General features: G+C 41.9%; 1 protein-coding gene across 2 annotated transcripts in view; it reads left to right on the plus strand.

The window, feature by feature from the left end:
* PTGFRN (prostaglandin F2 receptor inhibitor) overlaps positions 1–17,613 on the plus strand; it is a 66,617-nt gene that overhangs the window by 19,366 nt on the left and 29,638 nt on the right. The window contains exons 2-5 of one of the 2 annotated variants that reach the window (XM_090120720.1): positions 7,741–8,106; positions 8,936–9,355; positions 12,576–12,953; positions 16,918–17,343. In XM_090120720.1, the coding sequence (XP_089976846.1) occupies positions 7,741–8,106; positions 8,936–9,355; positions 12,576–12,953; positions 16,918–17,343 (1,590 nt within the window). Of the gene's footprint in view, positions 1–7,740; positions 8,107–8,935; positions 9,356–12,569; positions 12,954–16,917; positions 17,344–17,613 lie in introns of both variants that reach the window. The other variant, XM_031612707.2, reaches the window with a different exon arrangement.

The following is a 17,613-nucleotide window of genomic DNA, read 5'->3' on the forward strand; positions in this document are numbered from 1 at the left end:
TTAATGATGTTGGAGAATAGTATTAATTTTAATTCTGTGTATTCCAGTTTGAGGACTTCTTTAATATTGGTAAATGTATGCAATCCTTTTGAATTTGAATTCATATATATATATATTTTTTTTTCCCATGACCTTCTTCCCCACAAAAGAAAACGTGGAGATATTTTTGAAATGGCATTTCTGCAAATTTTTGCAGCCTTGCTTCCAGCTCTGCCAGCTCTTTGGTTTTGAGTTGTGGACTTTACTGCTTTGTCAACTTTTTTTCTTCAAATGTAACATATCAAACCTTTCCTCTCGCAACACAATTTGCTTCTGAAGCAGAACAGCAGAAAATCACCTGTCTGGTGTGGCAGTTTAAATACCGGTTACAGAGTCTCTGCACTTTTTGGGTCTGTTGTCACCAGGTAGCCTAAATGGAGTGTTCTGGCAGGTTAGGGCAAAAGTGAAGTTCTATGAGAATGTTTGGAGAAAAGTCAATGAAGATCAGTTAACAGGGGCAGGTCTTTCAGGTAAGACACAAGAAGAAGCAGCGTGTTGACTCTTGCATTTCTTTTTTTCTCTCATTCCCCCTTTGCTCCCAGCTGCACTTTGGAGACTTGTCAAAAGCGCTTCATTATCTTTAGCCTTTTATCTTCAACTGTCAGTCAGTGATAGGGAAAGGAAATAGAGATCATATGTGATACAGTTGTTTGACATTCAGAAGAATTTAAAACGCAGTCTTCAGTATTATCTTTGCCTGTTGGGCGTTTCTGTTGGGGCTGGTGCTGCCACAGTTTTCTGCCCTCTTAGGGCACTTAGTTTATCAACCCAGCCTTTTGCTTTACATAGTTGGGAAAGGTTTATGTGTATCTCTTTTTCCCCTGCATTCCTATAGCATACCTATCCTTATGACTGGGAAACAGCACTGCACTTTGGGATCTGGGCTGTCTGCAGCAAATGATAGCTCTGTTGAATTAGTGACACGACAAGAAGTAATGGCCTCAAGTTGCAGCAGAGGAGGTTCAGGTTGCATATTAGGAAATGTCTCTTCTCAGAAAGAGTGGTGATGCAGTGGCACAGGCTGCCCAGGGAGGTAGTGGAGTCACCATCCCTGAGGTGTTCAGAGGTCATGTGGATGTGGCACTGAGGGACATGGTTAGTGGGCATGGGGGGGACGAGTTGATAGTCAAACTGGGTGATCTTAGTGGTCTTTTCCAACCTTAACGATTTCGTGGTTGTATCACACATGCAACCTGCTTTCGGCTTTACTAGTTTCTAATGTAGGTTATGGTTCCGTCTACTTATGTTGTAGCAGAAATAGTTGCAGAAGCACTTAAGAAAAATTCCTGTAGCTCATTTTGACAAACAGATAATGGAGTGGGTTGTTTGCTTGGGTGAATGAGATGCCAGTCTGTTGGTCTTCAAAAGGGAGGAGCGGAAGAAGGGTGAGATGCTTTATTCCTGATAACTATGAGATTATCTGAACACGCATTATCAAGAGAGGCAGTCACTGTAGCAGAGACAGGGCAGAGGAAGGAGGCTTTTCTTCTCGTGATTCAGTTAAGATTTTCCAAAGTAGATCTCTTTTACCAGTGCAGATAGTAGATTTAGTGTATTTTGTATGGTGGAGTACTGTTTTCTTACTGTCTCTGACTTTTTAGATAATGCCTTTTGACTGCTCTTTCCAGGTCTGGACTTGCCAATTACTTTGCGTTTACCCAAAGGAATATCATCCTGACACTCAGGCTGGGCAGAAAAGCCAGGCCTCATTCACTGAATGGTCATCTGGCCCACCGTGGTGGTGTGTTTTGTATATCTGGAGTGTATTAAGAAAGGAAATAAAAGAAAAAAAAAAGCAGGGGGACATAGAAAATCTGTTTCTGTTGTTGTTTTTTTTTTTCTGTCAAGCTCAGTTGGCTGTCTCCTTAGACTCTGACTGTAAACAGAAAGTTTATTTGAAGCTCTCCTGATGACAGATAAAGCCTAGGTAACTGGCCAAATAAGGCAGCAAACATTTAATGCAGCTGTGCAGAAGGATTTTTGGAAATGGAGTGATGCACCATAGGATAACTAGGAATTGTGTCTCAATGAAAGCCTTGAGGTCTGTTTAGGTGCATTTGAAATCACTTTTCATGGGGGAAACGTGGGGTGAATGGAAAAAACAGCAGGTCATTACTGTGCTGCAGGAGATGTTATTTTAATCCTTTCCTGTGAATCTTAATCCATGTGGTACAGATAGAGATGGAGCCCAGCTGTGAAGGTATTCACTTTTTCACCCAGTGCTGGAGATGTGGCTTTTCTGAGATCTCTCAGATGGCATGGAGATTAGAGCAATCTGACAGCCTTGCAGTTTGGTAGCGTTTCTGAGGCTTCACTTAAGATGCAGTATGCGTTTCTTCATCCTGATAGAGATAATGGGTTTTAAGCAATTACACCCAGGCTAATTCCTTTTGATAAGAGCTCTCCATTATCTAAAAAAAGAATCCCATCCACCCGGGAAAGAACAGTGTAAATGTCTCTCTCATGAACTCTTTCATTCTCTCTTCTCTGATATGTTCAGATGATGCACTGCAGATCTTTCAAGCCATAAAAGTCTACTGATCCTTTTTTAGGTAGAGAGTATTGCAGTCAGGGAGGTGTAACAGCACTGTTGCACTGCAAGGTGCAGAGCTCTGTCTGCTTCAAGTAGGCTAGTACAGTGATTATGGTTTAGACAGCAGGGATACAGTTGGTCTCTCTTACAGGAGCCCTTTGTTCCTTCTCAGTGCAGGCTGTTTGGTTGTAAGGGACAGGTTGCATCTGCTGATTAGGATGATCTAAATGTTGTAATGTGGAAGGAGTAGCAAGAAAGCAAGAGCCTACCACTGTATCTAGAATAGATCCCAGCCCCTACTGTGTGTCGCTTTGCACTGGAAAGAAGAATGAGATGTTGGTGCACGTTATGCAGGGATGGTAAGAGATCTCACTTATTTATTTCTAAGACCAGTAAAGAAATTTCAATAGTTAGTTGAATTTCTGGTAGCTTAAAAAATATGATTTCTTGTATTGTCCTTGATGTCCCTGTCTTTTTCTCTTCTACATAAACAATGTAGGATAGAAGATTCAATTGATGGCATTTAAAAATGTGGGCATGGGGGTAATCTCAAAGCATCATAATGTAAATGTGCAACTACTAGGAAAACTATGTTATATATTTAAATACATATATACTGTGTTAACAGCATTGAAAAGTGTTCAGACATTGTAAATGTAGCTGTTGTATTTCCTTCTTTCTTTCTCCTAGCTAGTCACATATGGCATTCTTGTTGTGGAGCTGCTTGATGATAATTAAAACTGGGAGGGAAGGCAAGGAGAGACGGGGGAGATTGGTGGTAAGGATTATAATCTCTCCTGTTGGTATGTCTTGGTTTTCCTTCCCTGTCCTGTACCTGGCTGCTGGCTAGGAAGCATTGCTGAGCGCCTTCTCCTGGGGGCCTGAGCAACTCTTCTTAGAACAGAGGATTTGTGTGGACATGTCTCTGGAGTGGGACAAAAACAATGCAAAAAAAAAATTGTCTTCCAATCTGGAAGGTGACTTCACAACTGCTGTAGCTAAGCAGTGTGGTACAGCAGTGGGAGATGAGGCATTTTGCTTGAAATGGGATACAGAAGGGGCAGCTATTCATAGTGGTAAATCCGTTGCTCAATCTCCTGTATGGCACAAGAAGGGTTGTCTATGTTCAACTGCCTCCTTTAGACAGGGCTGCAGTAAAGTGGTACCTAGGTGGAAAATATATGGAGGATTTCCCAGAGGAAAAATCATTACCACCATTTGCAGAGTTGCCTGCAGCATTTTGTCCTGTCATAAACTGTTGTGAGTTTGAAAGGGTTGCTGTATTTCCTTCCAAGATATGGTAATATTTAGTTGGCAAATGAAACAACCTTTTGTTTAGAAAGCTCTTCTGAGATGCCTTTGGGATGAAAGGCATCAGCAGTGTTGTTGTTACATCTCTTGTGACTGCCTTGGTTGAGGAACTGGACTATGTGAGACTCGAGTTCTTAGTCTGAGCCAATTTACCGAGTCTTCAGCTCTTACTTTTTTGGCTTTAATTGGCTTCCTACTGCATGTCACATTGCATTTTCCTTTGGAAGGAGGATGTAGAAAGTCGACCTCCTTTTCTGGGCTGCCGAGAGAACAAGGTTTCTTATTAGGCAGAGCTGTCTAGTGTGGGCTGGAGGCAGCACCTTGTATAAGAGAGCACTGAAGCAGAATTGTGTTCTTTGCAGTAAGAATACCGTCCCAGTCTTGTGAGCAACTCCACAGATTACTTCTTGTCATGTTCTTTCATAAATGATATGAAGATATGTAATCGGTGTGATGATGAGGCTTCTAGGAGACTTTCTTTATCAATGATAATGTCCCTAATGTAGGAGGAAAGCCCCATCAGCTCTTCTCCTGAGGAGCTGGTGCCTGTTGAAAGTTTGAACAGAATGGTTGTTCTGTAGGTCCTGTGTGATTTTGCTGCTTTGTTTTCTTGGTTATCCTAAAAACTTTCCATACCTCTCTTCTTTGAAAGGGCTTAATGTAATGACAGCAATAAGATGTTGCATCTTGGTGATGGGATAAATTAAAGTACTTCATGCAACGTTGGTAAGGAACGAGCACTAGCTCAAAACTGCATAAGCTGTGTCTGGAGTGTCTTGCTTCTATATTATTGATATGTCAGTCCCCAATTTATTGTTGTATCTTGATACATACTTTACCTTTTGTTTTGGAGATAGTTCCTTGCTATTTCATCAGTGATCTGGTAACTGTAAAAATAGTTTGGCATTTAAGCAATTAATCTTGTACTCAGACAGATTGGATGTCCACAATTGCAGTCAATGATATCAAGCCAGTTATTGAGCTCCTATTAAATACACATCTTTTTTTTTTTCCAGTATCATAAAGACCATCATACTAAATTGTTTGTGTTCTGTTTGGTTTTTTCACTAATGTATACACTCTTCTGTCCTGCTCCATCTGTTTCTACAGTTAAATGGTATTCAAATGAATTCATTAAGAACATGTCACCTTATATTAACATTGAAATATATTAGGTGTCATGGAAAATAAATGTTCCCAATAAATTTACAGAGTGTGAAGATCTCATAAGAAGATTTCAGAAGAGTTGAACTTTGCTCTGGGAAGATGGAGGTGGGGGTTTCTGGTTCTAACATGGGGCAGTGCAAGAACAAAATATTTGTAAAAGGTCCCATTTATCTGCCAGAGCAAAATAGAGCTTACCTCTTTCCAAGGTTGGTGTCTGTAGCTCAGTGCCTTCTGCTGCACTTACATGAAATGTTAATCTCTAATGCACGGTGAAGAACATAACACTTGTTTAGCAGCTGGGGACACTCTTCTGTCGATTGCTGCAGGACAAAAAGCAGAGCCCTGGATTCACAGCTTGCTAGATTCTGAGCCTCCTGGGTCACTCAAATGGCAGCTCATCCCTGGAGTATCCATCCTGCGCACACTCCTCCTTACCTGTAGGCACTCAGAGCACAGCAGCTGCTTTGCATTAAGTTCATATCCTCTTAGCTTGTGATGCTGTCCCTGTGCTTCTGCCTCACAAGTCTCTGTACCTCTATCTTTCCCTTGTGCCTGCCTCCTCTTAGAAAGATGCCAATCACCCCTATCTTCATTTAATGTCAAAGAGTCTTTAGTGAACTTGGAAGGAAGAGAAACAGAGCTGTCTGTGCTAATCTCAAAGACAAACGTGTTGCCCTTGCCGCATTAGCCGTGCTTTTGTCACCTCTAGATTGGATTAGTGCAGTGCACAGTATGTGGGTCTGCAGCTGAAGGCGCATGCAGAACCGTGTTGTCTGCTTGTTTTAGTGTCACCGGAGAGTATTTCCTAGGGAGAAGACAGTGTTTAAGAGCAATGCCCTCAGTCAGGATCCTGAGCTGACTTCTTGCACTGGTCTGATCAGAGCCACTTTGGCTGTCAGGCAGTGCTTTGAAGCTTACCTGTTGTTGCTCCTGCTTTCTGTAAAAGAACAAGTTGAAGGATTGAATGGAGCTAGAACGTAAGGTTTAGTGAGAAATAGTGACTGGAGCCTTTCAACTATCTTTTTTTTTTTCTTGGTTATTTTTCCATATTCTAGATTTTGATGTATGGTGCTTGTGTTTAGAGATATGCCCTTAAACACCTGTGATTGAGAACAAGATGTAGACAATTGAGATTTTTCCTTTTCTGTTCACACTGGGAAGATGCAGAGAAGTCTAGCTTCTTTATTAAGACTAGTCACTTGATCAGGTACGTAACATTTTTTTGGGAAGGGTATAAGTGAGTAAAAGACCTTTTTTAATGCAGACTGGTGTTAGTGTAATGAAAGAGTATTTACTGTGTTGACTGTAGAACACCACAGAACTCAGGAAGGTGAGCTTACAGGAGTGAGTCTGTACATATGAACAGCCTGAAAAGCAACGAATGTGCTGGGAGTTACCTGTTCTTATCAGCTGCAGAGGTAAAGACAGCGTCAGTCCTTGGTTCAACTGTTTGCTGAACTGTAATTGGAGACCAAAACCTGCTTTTTATCTTATTATTCTACTCAGTGTGTATAGCTGCTCATGTTGTTTTTAAATACCCACAGATGACCTTGATTTTTGAACACACCCCTCTCAGTGCTCCTCTTTATGACGAGTTTCCCTGGGGATGGCTCCTCTCCGTGAAAGTGATTTCCTTGCCCAACCTGGGGTTCCTACTGGCATGATGGCTCTGAGCCACTCTAGTGTGCAGTCTTGATGTACTGAATACAGCAAGAGATACAAAGGAAAGGCTTATTGCATATATGAATGTTCATGTTGCTAGCTGGTGGCTTTACCAGTGTGGCTGGTGAGCAGTTGTTTGTTACTGGACTTCACATGTGTGTGGGCTGTTTGTTTAAACATGATTTGGCCTGATCCCAGATCAACCTAGTGGTCCAACTGCTCTTGATATTGCTATGATGGTCTGCTTGGTTTTAGCAAGATCAGTGTTCTGGCTTCTGTTTTGCTATACTGCTAAAATATTTAGTTGTGGATATGGAGCTAGTGGGATGTCATAAGAATTTTGTTGTTTCCTCTTTGGAGATTGGGGTTAGGTAGTATCCCTCTCTTGCTGAAAAGATTTCTATGGCTGGAACTATGAATCAAAGCAGTTTGCTCTTTGGGAAAGTGAGAACCCAGCTGCTGGGGTTATTGTTTGAGCTACAGAGCCAAATGGACCAGAAAGGTCTCCTTCCATGTCTTTACCAGGTCCTCTGGCTAACTTAAGCAGTTCACACTTTTGCATAAGGCATAACACATTGCCTTGCTATCCCTCTGCAGAGCACTGCCATTGCTCTACTGTCCTTTTAGTTAGACAGTCTCTGTCTAGTTAGAAGGACACAGGCTGAGCCTCATGTTTTCCTGTATTCTGAGGGGAGCATGCTCTGTTCCTGCCTCTGTGTTCTGAGACTTCCATCAAAGATGAAATGTATGTTGGAAACAAACAGAAGTCTGTTCAAGTAATATCTGTTGAAATTAGTAATTCCTTGCTAAATAAGCAATGAAATAAAGATTGTCCACACTAAAAATGGTGTTCTTAGGGCTACTGTTCCAATGAGCTTAAATATTAATAGGAAAGATTGCTCTTAGTAGTTTTAGCTTTCTGAGGAGTGTGCCCAACCTTATTCTGTATCGCCCTTTTTTTGGACAAAGCCTAATCTGGTAATTCTTCTGTTAACTGTCTGCTTTCTCTCTCCTATACTCCAATGTAGCTTTCTGCAGAGGACGTATTGTGAGGGTGCCCAGAGGCCCTCTGATACGAGTCGTGGGCACGGAGGTGGTGATCCCTTGCAGCGTTAGTGACTACGATGGACCCAGTGAACAGAACTTTGACTGGGAGTTCTCCCAGGCGACTGATTTCTTGAGGATAGTGAGTACCTGGGATTCTACGTTCACCTCTGAGGAATACCAAAAACGTGTGGGCCGTGGGGATATCAAACTGAGACGGAGCAGCAACGATGCTGTGGAACTCGTGATTAGAAACATCCAGCCAACTGACCAAGGGATATACAAATGCTCCACGCCCAGCACTGATGCCACCGTTCAGGGAAATTATGATGCTGAGGTCCAAGTGAAAGGTATTTCTGAAGAGTGAGGTGTGCTCTAAGTTTGTTTTTGGTATTGGTTATAGTTGTACTTCTAATAATGTTAAACTTCAGTTGCTTATGAGCATTGTGATTTTTTTTTTTTTTTTGCTGTTGAGTTCTCCTAAAGGCAAAATCCAAAATTGGGAATTACAGTAGAAGTGATAGCACATAAGGTGCCTTTCTCTTCCTTTCCCCATCTTCTCCCCTCCCGTTTTACTTTAAATGGGAAAGCTAAGCATTGGGTTTTCTTAAGAGTCTGCATATACTTTTGGATACTAAGCCTCTTGATGGAGGGGCTAACTGCAGGTGAAAACACAGCTTGTGTTCTCTCTTATTTATAGCATCATCTAGGAATCTGTCTGTATGAAGAAAATAATCTTCCCTTTTCTCTTTTAGCATGTTGTTCCTGCAGTCATGTTCTAGCCTTGCTCTGTCATTTAGAATTCTTAAGTAATAAATGGGGAGATATTTATTTGTTTATTTTTAATTTCTAGTGTTATATCTTTTATTCTCGTGAAAATCAGTATGTTTCTGGATGGGAATAACCTGAATGATACTGCTTGGATGAGAAGCTGTAGTGAGAAGGAGGGTAAATGAAGTTGAATGCTTGTCTTGGCTTGTTTAAAGTGGATCACTAATGAATTTTCAGCTGAATTTCCTTTTTCCCGGAAAATACTTGTGTGGAAGAAGAAATGGTTGGAGACCTGGTGTCTTCTCATAGTTTTGGTGCCTCATGTCAGAATAAATCAGGATAAGTGCTCTCTCCTTGCTTCTGTGTTATGATGCTTGTGTTTTCTGTTTTTATTTTTTTTTTTAATAGTGATTTCTGATGGCTTATCGGTGAGTGGTTCAAAAGCACGTTCCTCAACATCTCTCAAGCTGTCTGAGGGTGACTCTTTCAAGTTACGCTGCTCAGCAATCACCACCTCACCAGAGCACACTCACCTACACGTGACTTGGCAGATCAAAAGTGGATTGTCTTGGCGGGACATCCTGTCTTTAACTCATGAAGGCAAATTCCAGCCTGGCCCTGGCTATGAAGAGCGCTACCGTAATGGAGATATCCGCTTGGACACAGGAGCAAATGATACGTATCGATTGTCTGTGTCCCAGGCCTCGTCAGTGGATGGGGGTGTCTACAGGTGTCTTGTGAGCGAGTGGGTGAGAGGGGCAGACAGCTTATGGCAGAAGATTCAGGAGAAGAGCGTGGAGATAGCAAGTGTGGAAATCCAACGGACCGGTGAGTGCTGCTGATGGGTTGGGATCATAGCTTCCAGCTGAGGCAGTGCTGTGTCTAGAATGTCATACTTTGAGAATAGAAATTGGATAAGCTGGACTGAATGAGCTCACCCTTCAGGAGAGCTTGGTGCTTTTTGTATAGCTGAGTTGATACCAAATTCTTGGCATGATTTTGCTAGCTTTTTTGGGGGGGAGGGGCAGTGAGGATGATGATGTGGAAGAATTGACTGGAATTTCTTACATGCCTAGACTAAGATTTTTATCTTAGACTTCCTTGTTCTCTATGTTTCTTAAATAACATTGTATTCAACTACTCAACACCCTAGACCTACCCTTTGTGCTCTTGTTAATGTTGGGTTGTCTGATAGCACTGAACAGCTGTGCTTCCCCTGTGAAAGTGGATTGTGACTCAGTGACAGATGTGAATGTTATGTATTAAAACAAAATAGAAAGTCTGGGAGGAAGGAGAAAGGCAAGGATAATTTCAAAGGACAAATTATCCAGTGATTTCTATCACCTAACACTGGATCACTGGGCTGATTGCTCCACTGTGTTGTCGTGGCTCTGTTAATCACATCATTGCACGCTTGACTTAGGAAACAAAAATATGTGAGCTGTGCTGAGGATGTCCAGATATCTCTCTCTATATAGGTTCCAGCAGGAGATGTACTAAGCACTTAATTGCATTAGCATTACTGCTGCTAGGTGGAGGGGGAAAATGAGGGGTGATGCATCTTGTCACTCAATAGGTGAAAAAACAAGCAACAGTAGTCCCTCAGAAATATGAGGTTATGACAGTATTTTCAAGTGTTCATACAATAAAGATATATTTTCATTTCTGTAGTCTTGCAAACAGTGTAGGGAAAACTCAGAACTGCTGAATTTTGACTGGTTCACTGGATGTAGTTTTAGTATTCTGACAGTACTTAGCTTGTGAAATTGGACAGGACTGATCTGCCTCTTCTTTTCAAGGTGTCTGTTACACAGTAAAAGCTTGCAAGTAGTATCTGCTGAGCCAGGGGTTGCTAATTAAGAGCTGTAAGCATCTATTTTGTTGCACTTGTGGAGAGTGTTCTGGCCATCATCATCTTGTTTTCAAACACTGATTAAACACTACCTATTTAAGCTACAGCTAGCAGTGGCTAATGGGGGAGGTTTTCAGTGTTCGTATACTTGGGTTTTCTTTTTTCTCTTTGGCTTGGATTGTTTTGGCCTTCATTTTCAGCTCAGTAATTGGCAGCACTGGAACTTCGTCAGGGGCATGAAAGCTTTCTGGCTTTCCTGTTCCCCTCTTAACGGTTGTAAATTCTAGAGCTTAATTTGTAGAAATAATAAGTCTTTTTTTAAAAAAAAAAAAAGTAATGCAAAGACTGTTGTCTCATTACTTGCATAAGTAGCACAGCTTACTTTTGTAACTCTGTTTTTTGCCTCTGGTACTCTAACTACCTTCCCATTACATTCATCTCCTTAAATCATGACCTTTGGACCTGACTTTGTTTTTGTATGTCTTTTTTTAATAGTACCTTGCACAACAGGGATGTAACCCTATGTGAGCCCTTCAGGCACTTCTGTAACCAAAAAAGGAGCCTTGAGAATGCACGTTTTAATAAGCTCTCTCAGACTCCCGCTCCATGGTTATACCACCAGGTTCTGAATGCCTGTGACTGGTGCACGAAGACAGAAGTGCTCCATGCTGAAATGCTGTTCTTAACCTTGCAGAGGAGTCTTAATTTATATTCTGGCATTAATCTATTAAATTAATTAGGCTTTCCTACTGTTTCCAGTCCTAGTGAGGGAAATCTCAATAAATTGACACTCATCAGATAGGAGACTTGGCCTTCTGCACTATCAGGTGGTGAGCAGTAAGCACTGCTTGGTTTTGATGGCAATAGTTGTGGCCATTCAAAATTCAGTTTGGCTCTGGCCTGCTGTCTTTCATTCCTGATGATCATCCAGGAAAGCTTTTACAGGTGGGTATGTATTATGTGCTTACAACGTGGTTTTACATGTAAATCCCTGATCTGTCTTTAGCTGTCTGTTCAAGGTAGGAATCATGTAACTACTGAGGACAGCTACTTCTGTAGCAGCCTAGTCTGCTGGCTTTAGCTGAGATGTTTGAAGAAAAAGCACATTATATACTGCGGAGGTGGTGCTGCTCTGAGATCCAAATCTTATCTTTGGACAATGTAGAATACAAGTTAAATAGCAAGTTAAAAGGTGGGGGTGTAGCAACTGGACAGATCATTATGATGGGAAAAGATGTTTCACCAGAGATATAATGACAAAGGATTGGCTCAATAGAAAGGTGCTATAAAGGAAGGGAAGAAGATTGCTTACCCGTATCAGAAGATTCCAGGTTTGCAGGGGAAGGCTCCACCAAGGATTGATCTCCAGAAAGTGGCAGTCAGACTTTAAATGAGATCTAAGAGAGGTGCAGCCAGGCTCCACCCTGTTCCCGTCACACAGCTGATTTGCCTTCACCTGTGCTCCCAGGGCTGACCTGGTCCTTTCCCCAGGTGATCAATCAGTGATTCAGGCTGTGACTCAACAGTTCCCGTACAGGGGGACAGGTAATTTGTGAATGATTTGCACTGAGGTTTGCAAAGAGCACCTGCAGCTTACCACTACCACTAGGCTTACCACTAGGTTTTCTATTCCCAATCTTGATACTTACATCCTATCCAGCTTAGTAACCTACAGAATGCAGAGGGCCCCGTTTGAAGGCTGACCATGTGTGCTGTATATATTAAAAATAGTCACTAGCCATGAGAAGAGTTTGTTAAATGTGTTTTTAAGTAGCTGTTGGCATTGTTTTAAAGCCTCTGGAGTGTGTTGGTCACAGCATTAAGTTGTGAGTTAGCAGGATAAGTCATTATTGCTGCCATCTGTTTGCTTCCCTTTCTTGCTTCTGCAACACACCAGTGGTCAGTCAGAACTTCAACATGTGGCTATAGCTGCTGCACATCTATATCTGTCCTCGTCAGTGAGCTCAAAACCATTTCAGCAGATGTAAGTTGAGTTCTAATATAGTTTCTTGTGATTTCAGTGAACGTTTTCTCTTCTGATAGATAATCCCAAAACACCTCAAGCCTCTGTGAGAGTGAGAAACCTTTTGTTTTCCTGCTATGTGAAGGTGGTGTATATATTCTATGATTGGGACATACAAAATAGTGTTTTATTTTTTTTGCTTGAATTTTTGTCTCTTCTTTTCCAAGCTCTAGATGTGCTCATCTCAACAAGCAATCTGTCTGTAACTGAAAGAGACTCCCTGGATCTTACCTGCAACATCACAACAGACAGGAGTGGTATTTTCCAAGCTGAGGTGACGTGGTATTTCTCTGAGTCACCCGATGATACTTTGTCAGATGCTCAGGTTTTGTTGAGCATGGACCATGATTCTGTTGTCAGTGATTCAACTCTTATCAGTCTGAGCCATGTAGATAGGAATTCCTATCGCCTGCTGGTGCGTGATGTGGATGTGGAAGACTCTGGATACTACTTTTGCCAAGCAGCTGTCTGGGTGCCACTGCACAATGGGAGCTGGCATAAAGTGGTGGAAAGGACGTCTGCGCCAGTCAGTGTGGTGGTGACAGCATTAGGTGAGTGATTTTGCTTTCAGATTTCATTGGATCTCTTCTGGGCAAGTTTTTATCACGTTTGCATTTATCACTTGTATGTAGCATATCTATCTTTCAGATATGAAAATGTACTGATCTATTCTGTGGAGTTCAGGGTTTGTATATGGGGTTTTAAGATCACTATCTGCATGTCTCACCCCATCACCCCACACCCCATTTTCTGATGTCACTGAACAGGCTGTAACTGGGAAACAGAAGTTAAGAGCCTATCTTGCTTACCAAGGTCTAAAGCTGCCTCTGGTGTCATGTTGTCCCCTTTCATCTCCCTCACACTGTCAGTAGGGCTCTGACACAGCAGCAGGCATTCTCTAGGAGTTCCAAACAGAGTGGTATCAGGTGATTCCCATGATTTTTGTGACTCATATGCTATAAGAATTATTTATAAAGCAAACTTCATAATGGTCTCTAATAGCTTCCAAAGTTGTTTGGCTTTTTGTTTGTTTTATCACTAGAGACAGACTACATCCTGCTGATGGATTTAGGATGGGGCAGGATTTTAAATTGCTTTATTTTCTTTCTTCAAGAGAGGTTCATTTTAGTAGACCACTCTAGCTATTGATTACTGTGAGTGAATGAGGCAGACTTGACTAAGAACTAACATAATTCTGGAACTGTTGATTAGCATAGTGGTCATTAGAACAGACTTTCCTCAATGTCCTTTTTTTTTTTTTTTTGCAAGGGACTGGCTAGGAGGGGCTGTTTGTAGCATTTATTCTTCATTTACAACTTCTTGAATTTAAACTGAACAAGGAGCAGAAACCGGAGGTCAGAGGTTTAACAGGCTTGTCTGATCTACCTGACCTAACACAGGCTGGCAGCATCTTTCCCTACACCCCGGTCCTGATAATAATGTGTTTTGGAGATCCAGTGGGACATATACATGCTGATGACAGTAAAGATTTACTTTACTGCTGAATGTTAAATTCTGACCATCTCTCTTTATGCAAATATAACAGATTTGTAGGTGTTGGAAGTGATCTTTGGAGATCGTTGAGTCCAGACTCCTGCTAACACAGATTCCCTATAGTAGGTTATGCAGGAAAGCATCCCTGGGTGCTTCTTGAGTGTCTCCAGAGAAGGAAATAATCCCTACAAGCAAGGTAGCTTGGGAGCAAAAATCAAACTCTGGGAAAACTCCAGAAAAGCCTATTTTTGTAGAGATAGAATAGGTAGGCTGAAATATCTACACCTATCTCCTACTTTACTCATAGAGAGAATAACTTCAGTTTGGAAGCAATGCAACTTTGGTGCTGCAAAGTGTTGTAGGCGAGGCATTTCCACCTGCTTCAAATCATGAAGTATTGCTTGTATTGTGAGCATGAATGAATCTGGATGTGAACTGGAGGAAAACTGGCAGAGCTGTCGTACTTGATGTTCCCAGCAGCTTTCACTGGATGCAATTATCTGTGCCAAAACTCTTGTCAAGTACCTGTTCGGAGCCTCTTATAATCAGAAGCTGATGGTACCATTAAGTTACAAAAGTGAGCTCATCCTGGGTGGAAACACAGGATAGGATCAGGGTCAGTGTATGAGAAGGGCCTACTCTGAAGTCTGGTTTTTAGAAATAAAACAAGATTGGACACCATAACAATGACTTTACGTTTTGCATTTTAGCATTGTACAGAGCCATATAGCCATGCCTCTTTCTTGCATACTTGTAACGTGTGCTAGAAGTGCACAAATGATATCGGTCTTCATTTCCCATTTTCATTCAGCCATTCAAATTACACATACAAGCTGTAGTGCTCTCGCCTTCCCCCGTGTGTTCACATGCACACATACATATGCTCATACAGGTACTCTGCATATTTGCATACTGTGTGCATATTTGCATACTGCATACTTGCATACTGGTGCCTGTGGAACTATTCCTTACGCTTTCAGTTCCAATTGGGTGTTATATGGGGACAGGAGAAAATAAAATCTATTATTCAGCAGGTGCTTGGTTGCTAGGGTAAGGGAAGTAGAATAATTTTTCAGTGTTTGAGGTTCTCAGCTGCATCCAGAATTCACCAACTCCTCCTCTTTATGGAAGTTAAGAGCTGCTGGGGTATTAAGTCATTGAACTGTCAGTGAGGCTGCTCTTTGACAGCTGACAGAGCGGAGGAATGAGGTTTATCCAGCCAGCCTTTTATTCTTTCTAAATCCTCTGCTTGAATGTCTGTCAGGGTGAAGCGCCTATCTGGAGTGGTGTCAAATCCCCAACTCTCTGCTTAGCGGTCCTTTCCCTCCCCACAAATAAAGCTACCTGAAGTGATTATCAAAGAACTTGAGTTTCTTGCAGCTTTTTCCCTCCTGTATTCCTAAGTTGAGAAGAGTTTCTGCTTTCTTCATCTTTGTTGCTGTGAAAATGTTAATTGATCTTGACTGCGTTCTTTTTTGGTGAGGAAGAAGGGGGGGAGAGGGGGGGACAATGTATCATGAGCCCTTGGAGAAGTAGTGAGTGAGACAGGAAGGGCAATGTAGCAGTAGGATCTGTAGGGATTTACTTATACCAGAAATGGAGTTTGACCACCGTTAATAATCTATGACTTGGTTGCAGCAGAGGAATTGTTTAAGTTTTTCCTTTCTATTACTTATACTGAGAATCTGCACAAATCTGTGCTGAGGTTCACTATATAGTGAATAATGAACTAGTTTACAATAACTTTCAGCAGGCATCCTGATAAATACTAAGTTGGCTATTGGTCAGAGGTGCATAGTCAGAAGAGCTTCACAGAATGGCAAAGTATATGCTGCTATAGCTTTGCTGTACTGCTACCAGTTGTAAGTACTCCAGACTTAGGTAAACGGTACTTTCAAGCTTTTGTGTTACTCAGTGCTGCAGAAAGTCAGTGATTTATATGCTCCAGTGTCCAGTCTGTGTGGATGCCCTTGTTCTTGCTAGATGCAAGGACACTGCATGCCTGCGTGCATAGCACTTAATGGGTGAAGGTCCTTTCTTCAAAGGGGCATAGCAGCACCAGGTTGCTTGAGTAGAATTGTTTCTGTTGTTTGCATCTGAAGTCCAGAAATGCATGTGCACACACATTAGTGCAGCAGCTCTATTAAGATGTTTTATTGTCCTGGCTTGCTGGTGAGCTAAGTCTAAGTTTCAGCCTTGGATTGCCTTCTCTATCCCAATTATAGCTTCAGTTAATTGTTTCTGGGAGGGCAAAATGCCAAGTACAGCATAAAGCAAGAAATAAATACAGAACACTGAATGCACTTACGTTATCAAATCTGTGTGATCAGTATTGGCTGTGCAGTTGGAAGGCTGGTCTTTTTTCTGAATAATAGTAGACAGCAAGAGAGACAAATATTCTAATACTAGTAAATAAGCATGCATTTCTTTTGTGGAGAGAGGTCTTTGCCATAATCTTTTTCCTTCACTATCTGCATTGACCGAGAGCAAATGGTCATGTGGCTGCCTTATCTCCTTCTGGACAGCCAACAATTTTGGATTTAAATACAACAGCCCCTTTTTTTTTTCTTCTTTTTTTAACCCATGCATTTCAGGTACACCTTTTCAAGCTTAAGAGTTTCCAGCCTTGCAGCTTTACAGTGCAGGCCTTTAGGCAGAGATGACTGCAGGTCTGAAACTGAATCCAGACTGTGGCTTCTCAGGGCCTGAAGAATGGGGCATGATTTTACTCAATAAGATCATTTTGTCCTGATTTTTCTTAAATGGTCTGACTAAACATATGAGGCAAGAGATCCTGTTTGGAAATGCAGGCCCAGAGAGGCTTACTTCAGACCCGTATATGTCTGAGAGCTGGAGTCCACATTCCCAATTCCCAGACCTTGTAAGAAAAGTAAGAGTTTTGGCACTTGGCCTTTATCTCAGTCACAGACTGGATGTTAGCAGTATCTTACTCAGTATTAAGCTCTGCTGCTTTCTCCTTTTTCCTTGCAGTTCTCACTTCTGTTTTTTTTTCTTCTGCAGAGCCAGATTATGAGGTGTTTCTGAATGCTTCCAAAACACCCAAGTTTTCCGATGACCCCACGGAGCTGGAGTGCAGGATCACAAATGTACAGGACACCGAGGCAGACATCCGCTTCTCAGTTTCCTGGTACTACAGGCAACACTTGTTCAGTGATGACGTGGTGGCAGAGGAGCTCCTGGCCACGATGGATGCAGACTGGACTCTCCTGCTTGGGGACAGGAGCAGAGAGAGGACTCAAAATGGGGAAATAATCTTCTCCAAAAAGGCTCCAGACACCTTCAGTTTACGGATCCAGTGGACTTCAGAAAATGACAGAGGGGATTATTTCTGTGTCGTCTCTGCATGGAGTCGACACCGCAACAACAGCTGGATAAAGAGCAAAGATGTGACTTCTGCTTCTGTCCCCATTTTTTGGGCTACACAAGGTAGGAACCTTGCACCTATTCACTGGAAGACCTGGGCAGCTAAGATATTTTTCTCTTGAGTAAGTCCATCCATCAATCAGAAGCCTGCTAATAGGCTTTAGGAATATAGCTCTTTGTTGTGAAGAAGAAAAAATCCTATTGGCTTGTGTAAAGGCTTCTGTTTTTGGAGGTGAATACTTAGCAGCATGAAGTGGTTTCATGCAACAATTTGAAGAGGAAGCACAAAACAGATAAATCAAACTGCATAGAGACTTGCAGTATCTAGGCTGT

The sequence above is a fragment of the Phasianus colchicus genome, chromosome 1 (assembly GCF_987193195.1).
Source record: "Phasianus colchicus chromosome 1, bPhaCol1.hap1.1, whole genome shotgun sequence".
Lineage (NCBI taxonomy): Eukaryota > Metazoa > Chordata > Aves > Galliformes > Phasianidae > Phasianus > Phasianus colchicus.